Source organism: Miscanthus floridulus, chromosome 16, assembly GCF_019320115.1.
Source record: "Miscanthus floridulus cultivar M001 chromosome 16, ASM1932011v1, whole genome shotgun sequence".
Classification (NCBI taxonomy): Eukaryota; Viridiplantae; Streptophyta; class Magnoliopsida; order Poales; family Poaceae; genus Miscanthus; species Miscanthus floridulus.
This window is the reverse complement of record NC_089595.1, coordinates 78,053,254-78,064,131: the sequence shown is the minus strand read 5'-3', so window position 1 is coordinate 78,064,131 and position 10,878 is coordinate 78,053,254. Positions and strand designations below refer to the sequence as shown.

General features: G+C 47.3%; 1 protein-coding gene across 1 annotated transcript; it reads left to right on the top strand.

Annotated features, from left to right (window-relative positions):
- The first annotated feature begins 108 nt into the window (after positions 1-108).
- Positions 109-7,741, top strand: LOC136509975 (uncharacterized). The gene is made up of 2 exons (XM_066504557.1): positions 109-1,282; positions 7,395-7,741. Exon 1 carries the CDS (start codon positions 112-114, stop codon positions 718-720), a length of 609 nt encoding a protein of 202 aa, XP_066360654.1. The 5' UTR covers positions 109-111; the 3' UTR covers positions 721-1,282; positions 7,395-7,741.
- Positions 7,742-10,878: the final 3,137 nt, after the last annotated feature.

Here is a 10,878-nt window from a genome sequence, read left to right as displayed (position 1 = left end):
TACCAGACTTCGCTGCGGGATACGCCCTTCCGCGTCGTGTACGGCCGCGATCCGCCGTCTATCCGGTCCTATGAACCAGGGGAGACACACGTGGCTGCTGTCGCCAAGAGCATGGAGGAGCGTGAAGAATTCCTGGTCGACGTTCGTCATCGGCTGGAGCAAGCTCAGGTGATCCAGAAGCTGCACTATGACAAGGTGCACCGCCACGTCGCGTACCGGGTCGGCGATTGGGCGCTTCTCCGACTCCGACAACGGGCCGCGTCCTCGTTGCCACAGGCGGTCTCCGGCAAGCTCAAGCCTCGCTTTTTCGGGCCATACTGCGTCACCGAGTTGATCAACGATGTCGCTGTCCGTCTCGCATTGCCGCCCCGTGCCCGCATCCACGACGTGTTCCACGTGGGGCTGCTCAAGAAATTCCAGGGACCACCGCCGGACGCACCTCCGCCACTGCCACCCATGCATCATGGTGCCATTGCTCCTGTGCCGGAACGAGCGGTGCGTTTCTGTTTAGCGCGTGGCGTGCAGCCGGTCCTCGTCCAGTGGCAGGGCGAGTCAGCTGCGTCTGCTACTTGGGAAGACGTCGAGCCATTCCGCGCCAAGTACCCGGAGTTCCAGCTCGAGGACGAGCTGCTCCTCGACGGAGGGAGAGATGTCATGGTCGGGAGCACTTACAGGCGCCGCCGGGCCAGGGACATCCGGCGCGACGCAGAACGCGCTTAGGGAGCGCTGCGCGCGCATGAGGACGCACAGGGTGCGACCACACCGAGTGGCTCAGATGGAAAGTAGAGATAGGCTTCTATTTTCAGTTCCTAGATTATAGGTGCATGCTGCATGCTGCTCACGCAGTTGGGGCCAAAGGCCATATATTCTGTAACAGACTATTGGGAAGGGAAAGAAAGATATTACCGAACCAATCTCCTACTCTCTTTCTCAACCAAGCCTGCGGCAGGGGCAACCTCGCCGGAGAAGACGACGGACCGAGGCTACAAGTTACGTAGCCGAGGGCCAGCTACCCGAGGGTTTGACGCCCTTGACAAGCACCAAACCTGAAGATCCTTGAAGCTGCTTACAAATGGTAGAAGCAGAAAACTGGTCATGATGATGAGTGATCCTGGCATCTCAGTATGGCATTGTCGTGAATGTTCTGCCACAGCCAAAATCAGATGTCTTGCAACGTTGTGGCTAGAGCTATCGGAATTGGAATAATGAATTTCTACATGTCAGAGGATGCTGTTGCCATTGAAAAGAATCGTGAGAATTACTTTTAATCTGAAACAGCATGGTAATTCCTTCCTTGCTTGTGCTTTCGCTATTGCTTTCGTTAAAATACCCATCTCCTTCTCAGCTCAGTTAGTGGCAATATTTGTACATTTTGTAAACTCACAAGTAGTGGATCTCATGTTGTAAACCAAGACAATATGGATACCCATCTTCTCGATTGAGAATACGCGATAGGCTGCGGATCGTAGTTTTGCTGATGTAGAACATTAAGGCCTTGTTTGTTTGGCCGGGAATGGCCAGGTTCAGGGCCCAACCCCCGTGGGTCGGCCTAGCATGGAAACATTCCTGGCCTATAGAGAAAGACGCGTTTGTTTAAGCCAATTGGGTTCTGCCCCGGCCTATCCTGGCGATTCCCCTTCACCCCGGCCTAGGAACTGACCCTCGAGTCGTACCGCTTGGAAGGAATCCCCGAGTGATAGGTGAAGCAACGGTGCGGGATGTGTGGCGGCGCTGCAGCAGATCCACGACGGCGACTCGGTGCTCTGCACTCCGTGTCTATCTTCTCCAGCCGCCTTGTCGCCGGTAATGCGCTGCCCTCCTTTTCCTTCCCCTGCTCAGTCCTAGCTAGGGTTCTTGGGTGCGAGAACCTGACGTCATACCAGAGATTATTGTAGCATCCGGTTTTAAGAACAAAATCAGATACACACCATATGTGAGTTCAGGAAGTCAAATCTCATATATAGCTATAAATAAGGGTAATATCGAAAGACAATGCTCAATATATAACGTACTTAGTATAAAGGATATAATCTTAGACAACAAATAGCGGAAAGACAACTTCGATCTTCGGGTGAATGACTCCAATTCCACAGGGACAACTGACTGGTTGATCACAAGCCTAATTCCTTCAAACGCTAGCCATCTAGTACCCATCCGAGATTTTTATCCAAATAATTAAAAAATAAAGCGAACGTAAGTACATGTCGTACTCAACAAATATAACATGAGGTTCATGAGGCTCAAAAGGTAATGAGTCATGGTTTTAGCAATGGAGTAGCAACAAGTTTATTCACAAGCCCACATAAACATATGATCAGGTAAACATGAATAATGAATAGCATAAACAATAATCATTAGTGAGCATCTTCATCATCAGTATTATCAGTGTTCATCATCTATTCTGTAAGGGTTTTAAGGCCGCTCGTAACCGTGAGCACGACTGATATATCAGTTTTACACTCTGTAGAGGTTGTACACTTTCACTATGAGTCATGATTTACCCTTTCGCCCGAGGCGGCCAACCTCTTGACTCACTACCGAGAAGGTCGGCAGGGTTCACTATGAAGCTTTTCAAAGGTTCGTCTAACAAGTTAGAGATATTAGATTCACTTGGCAAACAGACATAGAAACCCCCTGTCGAATGGCACAATTCCACCACAGCTATACACATAAGAGTAGATGTTGTCCTATACCCGATTCGTCAAGCCATTCTTACGCTATAAAGGTAACCACTAACAAGCTAGAAAATATCCTCATACTGAGCTAAAGCCAGAGCCATGTGACCCTCACAGTTGTACTGTAAGTCCCGGATGATCACTTACAAATAAGTCCTTAGGGAGAGAAATCTAGAGCACCATGAAATAGCCCAATGCTCTAGCCCCATTGTTCCATGTTGCTAAAAACATCTTTTAGTATTTATTGCATAATTCACTAGTCAAGTTACAAGATCATGGCTTTAGTTTGAACACTAGCATCATACTACCAAATGCAATACCCCATATGTATCAAGGAATCTAGGATATCAAATAGCTAGGAAAATTACTACGGTTGTCAAGGTAGACACATGTATATGATTAAAATAATATTAAGGTGAATAGGACAATAAGGATAATCCCATGCTATACTTGCCTTGAAACTCAGATCCTTCTTCTACTGAATTGTAACCTCCAAAAGACTTATTCTGGATCACCAACTTCTTCTATTTAATCAACGTACTTCTCAACGACTGGACATAATCATAAAGTATCACATAAGCATCCATGCAATCATACCCAAAGCAAACAATAGAACTCAATTAGAACAGTACACCAAACATAATAAACATCAAGTAAAAATGTTTTAAAAATGTTCTACACGTTGCTACGAACACACAGACGCAAAAAGCACACTAATCAGAGCTATAACGAAAAAGTTATGAATTAAACAAGATTTCCTTTAATAAAATAATAGATTAAATCTAACCTCGAATTTCAAAAGTTAAAAACATGTTTAATAATAGTATGAACATGTAGATTACGTAATTATGAATCTAACGCAACTTGAACGGATCAAATCGGAGTTAAAACGAAGATTTTATGGCTAAAACATAGATTAGTGGGAATATTGTAAATAGATGAAAGCGTATTTTGAATCTACTAAAACAAACAACCATTGCAGAGTAGGAAAACTATTCTCAAAATACACTTTGGACCGCTGGCATAATTTTGAGAAACTTGAAGGACTCTTTTGCAAAAAGGCCTCGGCGAAAGGGTATCGACCAACCTCGCCCTTTGGATCTGAAACGAAGGGCTCAGATTAGAGAGATGGAGGGAGAGGGAGAAGCGGCCACCGGAACAGAAGGGCCGGCGCGGCGGTCCTCCATGGGTAACGGCAAGAGCTCACCGGCGTGAACGAACTCGGCCTTGGAGGTCACGGTTAGGCTCGGGGTTTGCACGGGACGAGAGATCGGATGAAGGCGAACTCACCTAGGGTATTTGGAACGACGATGAAGGCACGGTGAGGGCGTGAAGCTTGGTGGAGCGGACGGTGGATCTCTGTGAAGGTCGGCAACAGCGTGTGAGCAACAGAGAGCAAGAGAGAAAGAGAGAGAGGAGTCTACAGCTTTGCAACCTCAACGCGGAGCTCGGAAGAGGTTCGCGAACTGTAGCGAGACGACAGATGGCGAGCATGGCCGCCGTGGTGTCGGCTCCCAACTCGGTGAGATCCGTCGGGGACAGAGGTGCGGCGGCTTGCGATGCTAGTGTTGAGGGAGGGCGGCGCAAGCTCGGCTACAATTTATGGGGGCAGTTGGCATGGGGAACACGCCGTATCTCGGGAGAATCGAGGTGTGCGGCGGCGAGTCTCCATCCCGGACAGAGTCCGGCTCTCCTACGACCGAAGGTAAGGGACACAGCTGACGTGTGGGTCTGGGTCGTCGGTGAGTGAGTACGCGGGACCGCACTGGCAGAGAGACAGAGGGAGGGAGTCACGAGCCGCGCTTGCGAGTTCAGCCTGCTTGCTGGGCTTTGCGGAGGGGCGCTGGGCCTGCGGGGTGGAGAAGGCCGAGTGGGCTGCACCTTGGGAACAGAGGGAGCAGGCCGGGCTGTAGAAGAGAGGGAAGGGAGGAGCGGGCTGGCGGGGATGGAGAGGGAGCAGGCCGAGAGAGGAGAGGGCTAGGCCTTCGGACCAAAAAGGGAGGACAGGGTTTTCTATTTTTATTTTTTCCCTTTTTTTCAAAAGCCCCTTTTCAAATCATTTCAAAAATATTTGAAATCTTTTTAAACTTTGTTCAAAGCCATCCATTACAATAAATCCAATGCACAAACAAGTTGCTAAACCTTATGATCAATTTTAATTTAATGAAAATATTATTTTTTCCTATATTTCATGAGCACAAAAAGGCAAAATTAAATTATTTTTCATCTATTTCAAAAGGAGCAAATTTTCAGGTGTTACAATTATGCTGCTAGTTCATTGCATCCCTCTCTATGTCAAGTCAGAACAGTGGTGTCTTGGTGTTGTTCATCGCATCCCTCTCTATGTCAAGTCAAAACAGCGAGTGGGGAATTATTGAGAGTAAAAAAATGGGTGGTGGATCCTGTCCCTACTTGGCTGGGAGATAATTTTAATTGCTTGATGATGATGCAGTTGGTTGGGATGGACTTGTTTGTTAACATTCACGCATTGCCGTGTACTTGTTATACTAATAATCTCTTTTTATATGCATGATTGTTGGTGAAAAATGTAGATTCTTTTTTAGAACGAATAAAAATATATTTTCTTTAAGGTAAAGTAGTACATTTATTCTTGGACTTCTCTACATGTAACTTAAGTGGGGTTTGTTTATTGCAATGGCAGTGGGCTTACCATGATAAGTCCCATTGGTGTGATCACAATCACAAGAAAAGAAAATGCAGTAGCAGAGTTTGTGACACAGAATGAACCATACATAGTCTCTCTTGAACTCTTCTTTCCTGCAATTTAATACAGCTCCATTGGATAATGCTAGCTGTATGCTTGTTTGCTGATGCAGCGGCACAAGCATTTTGTTTTGTCAATGGGCAACTGGAATCAATGAATAACTGGAGCTGAGCTTTGGTCAGTTCTTCCATTGTCTTGAGATGTTGGCCCTTGTATTTTCTAACATCCTTTCCTGCCCTATTGTTCTTGCCAAACCCTAGGGTTCTTGCCATTATTATGCTGCTAGTTCTGTCAGTTTGATGTTGTATTTTCTTCTCCGGTTCTCTTTCCAACTGCAGCAGTCTGCAGATAAGGTTAGATTTGTCATGCCGGGAAAATGTACTCCAAGGAATATAGAAGCCGGCATATTGGGAGATAGCTACCAATAATCCATAGCAAAAGCTAGCCTCCACCTAGCTGTAATTACGGGTCGTGCATACGATTTTGGTTTAGGATTCATAGCCAGGATGGATGCGTACATACCATTTTGGTTTAGGATTTCTTGTGGTTCACGGCCGCAGCGGCGTGTGGTGAACAGGGGAGGTGAGGGTGCTTCGGTAATCAAATGCAGAGGGTAGGGAATGAGACTCCCCTGCTATTTGTAATGCTACTCTACCGGTTGACTGGCGCTAGCGAGTCGTGACTAGCCTGTTCTGTTTGCTGTCTGGATCTTCACTGTAGAGGTCTGGTCCTTGCTGCAATTAAGTGAAACTTTCACATTGTCTTTGTTTTTTTATAGCTGAACGTACTTCAGCCTCCTAACTGCATGATTGGTCGCGTGCCAGCGTCCTGATTACAGTTAGTTTTGATTGACAGCCAGGTCACAGCACTAGCCCCGTGATTACAGTTGGTTTTGTTGAAGTTATATTGCTAGCAGCTTTTGCTATTATTTAATGGGAATCAATAATTACAGTTAGCGTTGTGATTACACTTGTAGGATATTCTAAATCATGATCATTTATATGAGGATAATTCTAAGTGGTGCAAATTACTTATGCCTTCTTTTCACTCTATTAGACTTGTGTAATGTTGATGTTCATATATTTTTCATAAGTATGCTGCAGTGATTACATTCGTGAATGTCACTTGACAAAGCATACCTAAATTAGTTGAATATATGCCGCAGCGATTACATTTGCTATTTTTTTGTGTCACTCTGGACTGTTGGGCAAAAGTTTTGTGTGGTTTCCTATATGTGCAATGTTGCAACTTTTATGGAATCTTGGCTACATATGCAATTAGTTCATGCATGCATAAGTAGTTGATGGTTTTGACATATAAAGGCATCCATTATTTACATCCTGGTCTTCAGATATTAAGGGTCATTTCTGATACTTGACTGAAACTCTGGAAGCACGAAGCATGTTGCTCATGCTCATGGGAACTAAATGCAGAAAGTGGTGGCTAAGACCAAAAATTCAACGGTTCTTTACGACTGCTCATATTTCTTTTGTTCTAGTGGGGGTCTACCACAACAGAAAGGAGGAATACTGCTTGCAATAATGTTTCTTAGTTCCAATTCTTTTTAAAAAAATGAAGTTCCAATTCTTTTTCAATAGGTGGGAGTAATGTTCGTCAGTTTGATCATAATGTCCTTGTCCACAATCTCTGTATACGCTACCTGTGTTTAGTTTCCTAAAATTGATTATGCAATGGTTCAACAGGAAGTGGAAGTAAAGTTCTTTCTGACCTGCATTTTCAGTAAAGGACACTTAGTATTGGCCTTCTCTCTCCTTTGCTCTGGTAGAGCCGTGAAACGTTAGATGTTTTGCTCTTGATTCAGTCAGAGTAGCATATACTAAATTGTAAGTTTGGCTCTACTGTGGGACACTTGACTCAATATGCAGAATAGTTTTGAAGCAACACATTGAATGTTAACCTCGCTGAAATATAAATAACAATAGCTTATAGTTGCTAGCAGCTACTTACAATGACATTTTCTCTTTTTATGGCAGTTATATATCTTTCGAGGGAGAGGAGCTCGATACGAAGAAGCTCTAGGCTCCAAAGGAAGAAGGGCAAGGCTGTTGCGGCTTAGAGCACTCTCTTTTGCCCGAAGAGTGGCCTATCGCATCGTGTTAGCAGACCTGATGAGCGCATATTTCTAGAAAGAAGTGAACAATTCTAGCTTCCAAGAACTGAGAATTCTCTCCTGTGGCTGTACTTCTGTATAGAAACGTAAAAGCATCAAAGCCCAGGGCAAGCTAACAATAAGGCTAGGGCTGAGCAGCAATTCCTGTATTATTTCCCTCAACCGAACACAACAAAAGAATAGAGGTTTAGGAGAAGCAAGGGATTTAACCCCCAGGGGCCTATATTATTTCCCTCTGAACTGAACACAACAAAAGAAAAGAGGGTTTAGGAGAATGGTAATGCTTAGGGTTGGGCGCCGCTTCCTGGGCCTGCGTGCGCTACCGGCCTAACAAGCCTGCCTCCTCTATACGTCTCTCCCATCTCTCTCAAAAGTATTTTCCTACTTGCTCGCCTATTGCACACTTCACATGTCTCCCCGCGCACCATCATCCTATGCCGCTAGCTCCTCGCTCCTACCCATCGTGCGCCCTACCTGTGCCTCATGCTCCTACCCATCGCATGCCTTACTTGCGCCTCTCGTTTCTTCCTCCCGCAGTCCTACCTGCTGCGTGCCCACCTGTGCCGTCGGGCGTGCCGCTCGCCTTTGCTGGTGTTGGTGGTGCCGTCGCGCGCCTCAGGTTGGTCTCCACCGAGCCAAGGGCACCCACGAGCGAGGCCGTGCTGGTGGTGCTTGTGCGCTAACGCTCGGCGTCGGCTCCCACTCTGAGGCTGTTTCAGATGTTATCAGAGGTATGTTGCAAAAGTAGATGGAGATGTTGCATATATTGCAAGTGTTTCAGAGGCATGTTGCAAGTGTTTTAAAGGCATGTTGCAAGTGTTTGTTCAAAATGTTATGTTTCAGATGTATGTTGCAAGCGTTTTTTATCTGTATGTTGCACATGTTTCAGATACAGTTCGAGAAAATCCTTAAATTCCTGCCCATTCGTAAAGAATGGCACTGTGGTCCATGTAAGCACCTAATCTCGATAAGTCAAACACTTTTAACTATGACCAAATATATAAAAAAATTAATATTTATAATCAGTATCATTAGATAGATCGTTGAATATACTTTTCTGATAAACTTATTTGGAGATATAAATGTTACACGTATTTTCTATAAATCTAATTAAAGTTGACAAAGTTTAACCTACACGCATCCTATAATAAGTTCTATTTTGGGACAGAGAGAGTATGTTGGTCGAAGATTTAATCCCTTTGAACCGAACAAAGCCTAACGGTAAAGTGCTTTTGTGGTATGGTACATGGAAAAGCGGGAACTGCCATTGTTCTGGTTTTGTATTGGAAGAAGCCAACTATGTTCCAGTTTGTTCACTTAGATGTGCAGAAGGCAAACTAGCCTTCGCAGCTGCAGTGCTTTAGTTCCGTGAGGCTTTCTTGGTTGCTTTCATCATCCAACCTGAGACGGAATTATAGAATGCAGCCCGGCCACGTTTTCAGTTCTGTGCAGTATATATAAGGGAAATCTAGCGCACGGACGTTCGATGGGAATGAATTCCATCGGACGCCCGCCTAGCAAGCTTGCACCGATGGCTGACTCGCCTCCATCCCCATCCGTTCGTCCTGCCTTGCAGGCGCACCCCGCCCCGTCGTGCCCCCGACCGCCGCCCCCAGCGCGCCGCATGCCACGTCCGTTGGCCACGGGCTCTCTGCGCCCCATTCCCCGGCGCCCCCTGACTCTCCGAACAACAGGAAACACGTGCAACATGAAATACTTGAATGCAACATACGTCTGAAACAGATGAAACATCTGAAATATACACTTGCAACATATGTGTGAAAACATATGCAACATCCAGAACACTTGCAACTTGCAACATGAAAACACTTGCACTTGCTTCAACAAAAAACTGAAACAGATGAAACATTTTAGAACATATTGTTGCAACATATGTGTGAAAACATATACAATATACAGATCAAAACGCTTGCAACATACGTCTAGAAACAGATGGAACAGTTTGAACAAACGCTTGCAACATGCCACTGAAACACTTGCAACATATGCAACATCCCTCGACCTACTTTTGCAACATCCATATGAAACAATTGCAACATGCCTCTGAAACGTTTGAAACAATTAAAACATATATTTGCAACATAGAGGGAGAGAGGCCTAGGCCGGTCGATTTCGGGCGACGGGGTGGGAGCCGGTGGCGAGCGGTTACGCGCGAGCACCACCCACCACCAGCACCAACGGCACGTGCGAGCACCACCACCACCACCAGCGCGACCGCACCAGGCTTGGCTCGGCAGCGACGGTGGGGGATGGGGGGCGGGGAGCGCCATGGGCGTCGAGGTGGGGAGGGCGCCGCGCGCGGGGTGGGCGAGAGCCGCCCACTCCCCTGCAACACCGCGCGCGCCACCTCCATGGATCTCGCTGGGGTAGGGGAGAGGGCCGTCGGATCTGCGGGCATTGGGGGCTCCCGGTGAGGATGCCGTGGTGGGGAGGACGCCGGGCGTTGGTGCGCTGCTACAGTGATGAGGAGCGTGGAAGGGGTAAGGATGGGGAGGAGGAAGCGAAGGGATAAGTTTTTTTTAATATACATGCGGGCAGGAGCAAGTGGTGAGGTGAAAAAACCGTCTGACGTTTGTGTGGTCTATCGGACACACAACATGTAGCATTTTTTGATATATAATCATCACGTACTGGTCTGCATTTTAGTTTCTTCTTTCTAAGTAGCAGTACCACCCTGTCTGGATTTTGCTAGGTTGGTGTTTTTCTGTTCACAAGATGGACCCAACCAGGCCGGCCCACGCTGACGCTACAACATCGCTCTGGTTGTGGCCCATTTGCGTCCCGATTTCTTCTTCATCGGCCGCGACCGCGCGGCAAGTCTCCACAACTTTTGCTGCTGGTCTCTTGCAGGCTGCCCTGCGGCGCTGCTCCCTGCCCGTGCCGATGTGCCACAACGGTGAGCCTTGTGCCCCCGGTTTGCTCGCAAGCTAGACGGGCAAAGTGTGATCTCCCGCTCCGTCGCCGTGCCCGTACGTGCGGCACGGCCACGGCCCACCCCGCTCACAGACTCATCACAGGCAGCAGTTCCCCGCGCGGCCGCGCTCGTCTCGTGGCATGGCACGGTGGCCGCAGGTCTCAGGCAGTCCCGGCCGCCGCCGTCGACCATTGATATTGTGCTCGATGAGCCAGGCCAGGCATGCATATCCCGTGGTCTGAGATGATTGCGTCTTGCCGGCAGAGCAGCATGCGGTGCGGCCGTGCGTTGCCCTCCGATGGCGATGGCGATGGCGATGGCGATGGCGATGGCACTTAAGTACGCTTGTTCATGTCCAGCCAGTGTGCGAGGAACGCTGGCACATGGCACCTTGCATCCACCCGACCGCATG

Bases quoted from the DNA above. Each gene is read 5' to 3' on its own strand.
- LOC136509975 (XM_066504557.1), top strand. From the start codon at position 112: ATGGAGGAGCGTGAAGAATTCCTGGTCGACGTTCGTCATCGGCTGGAG.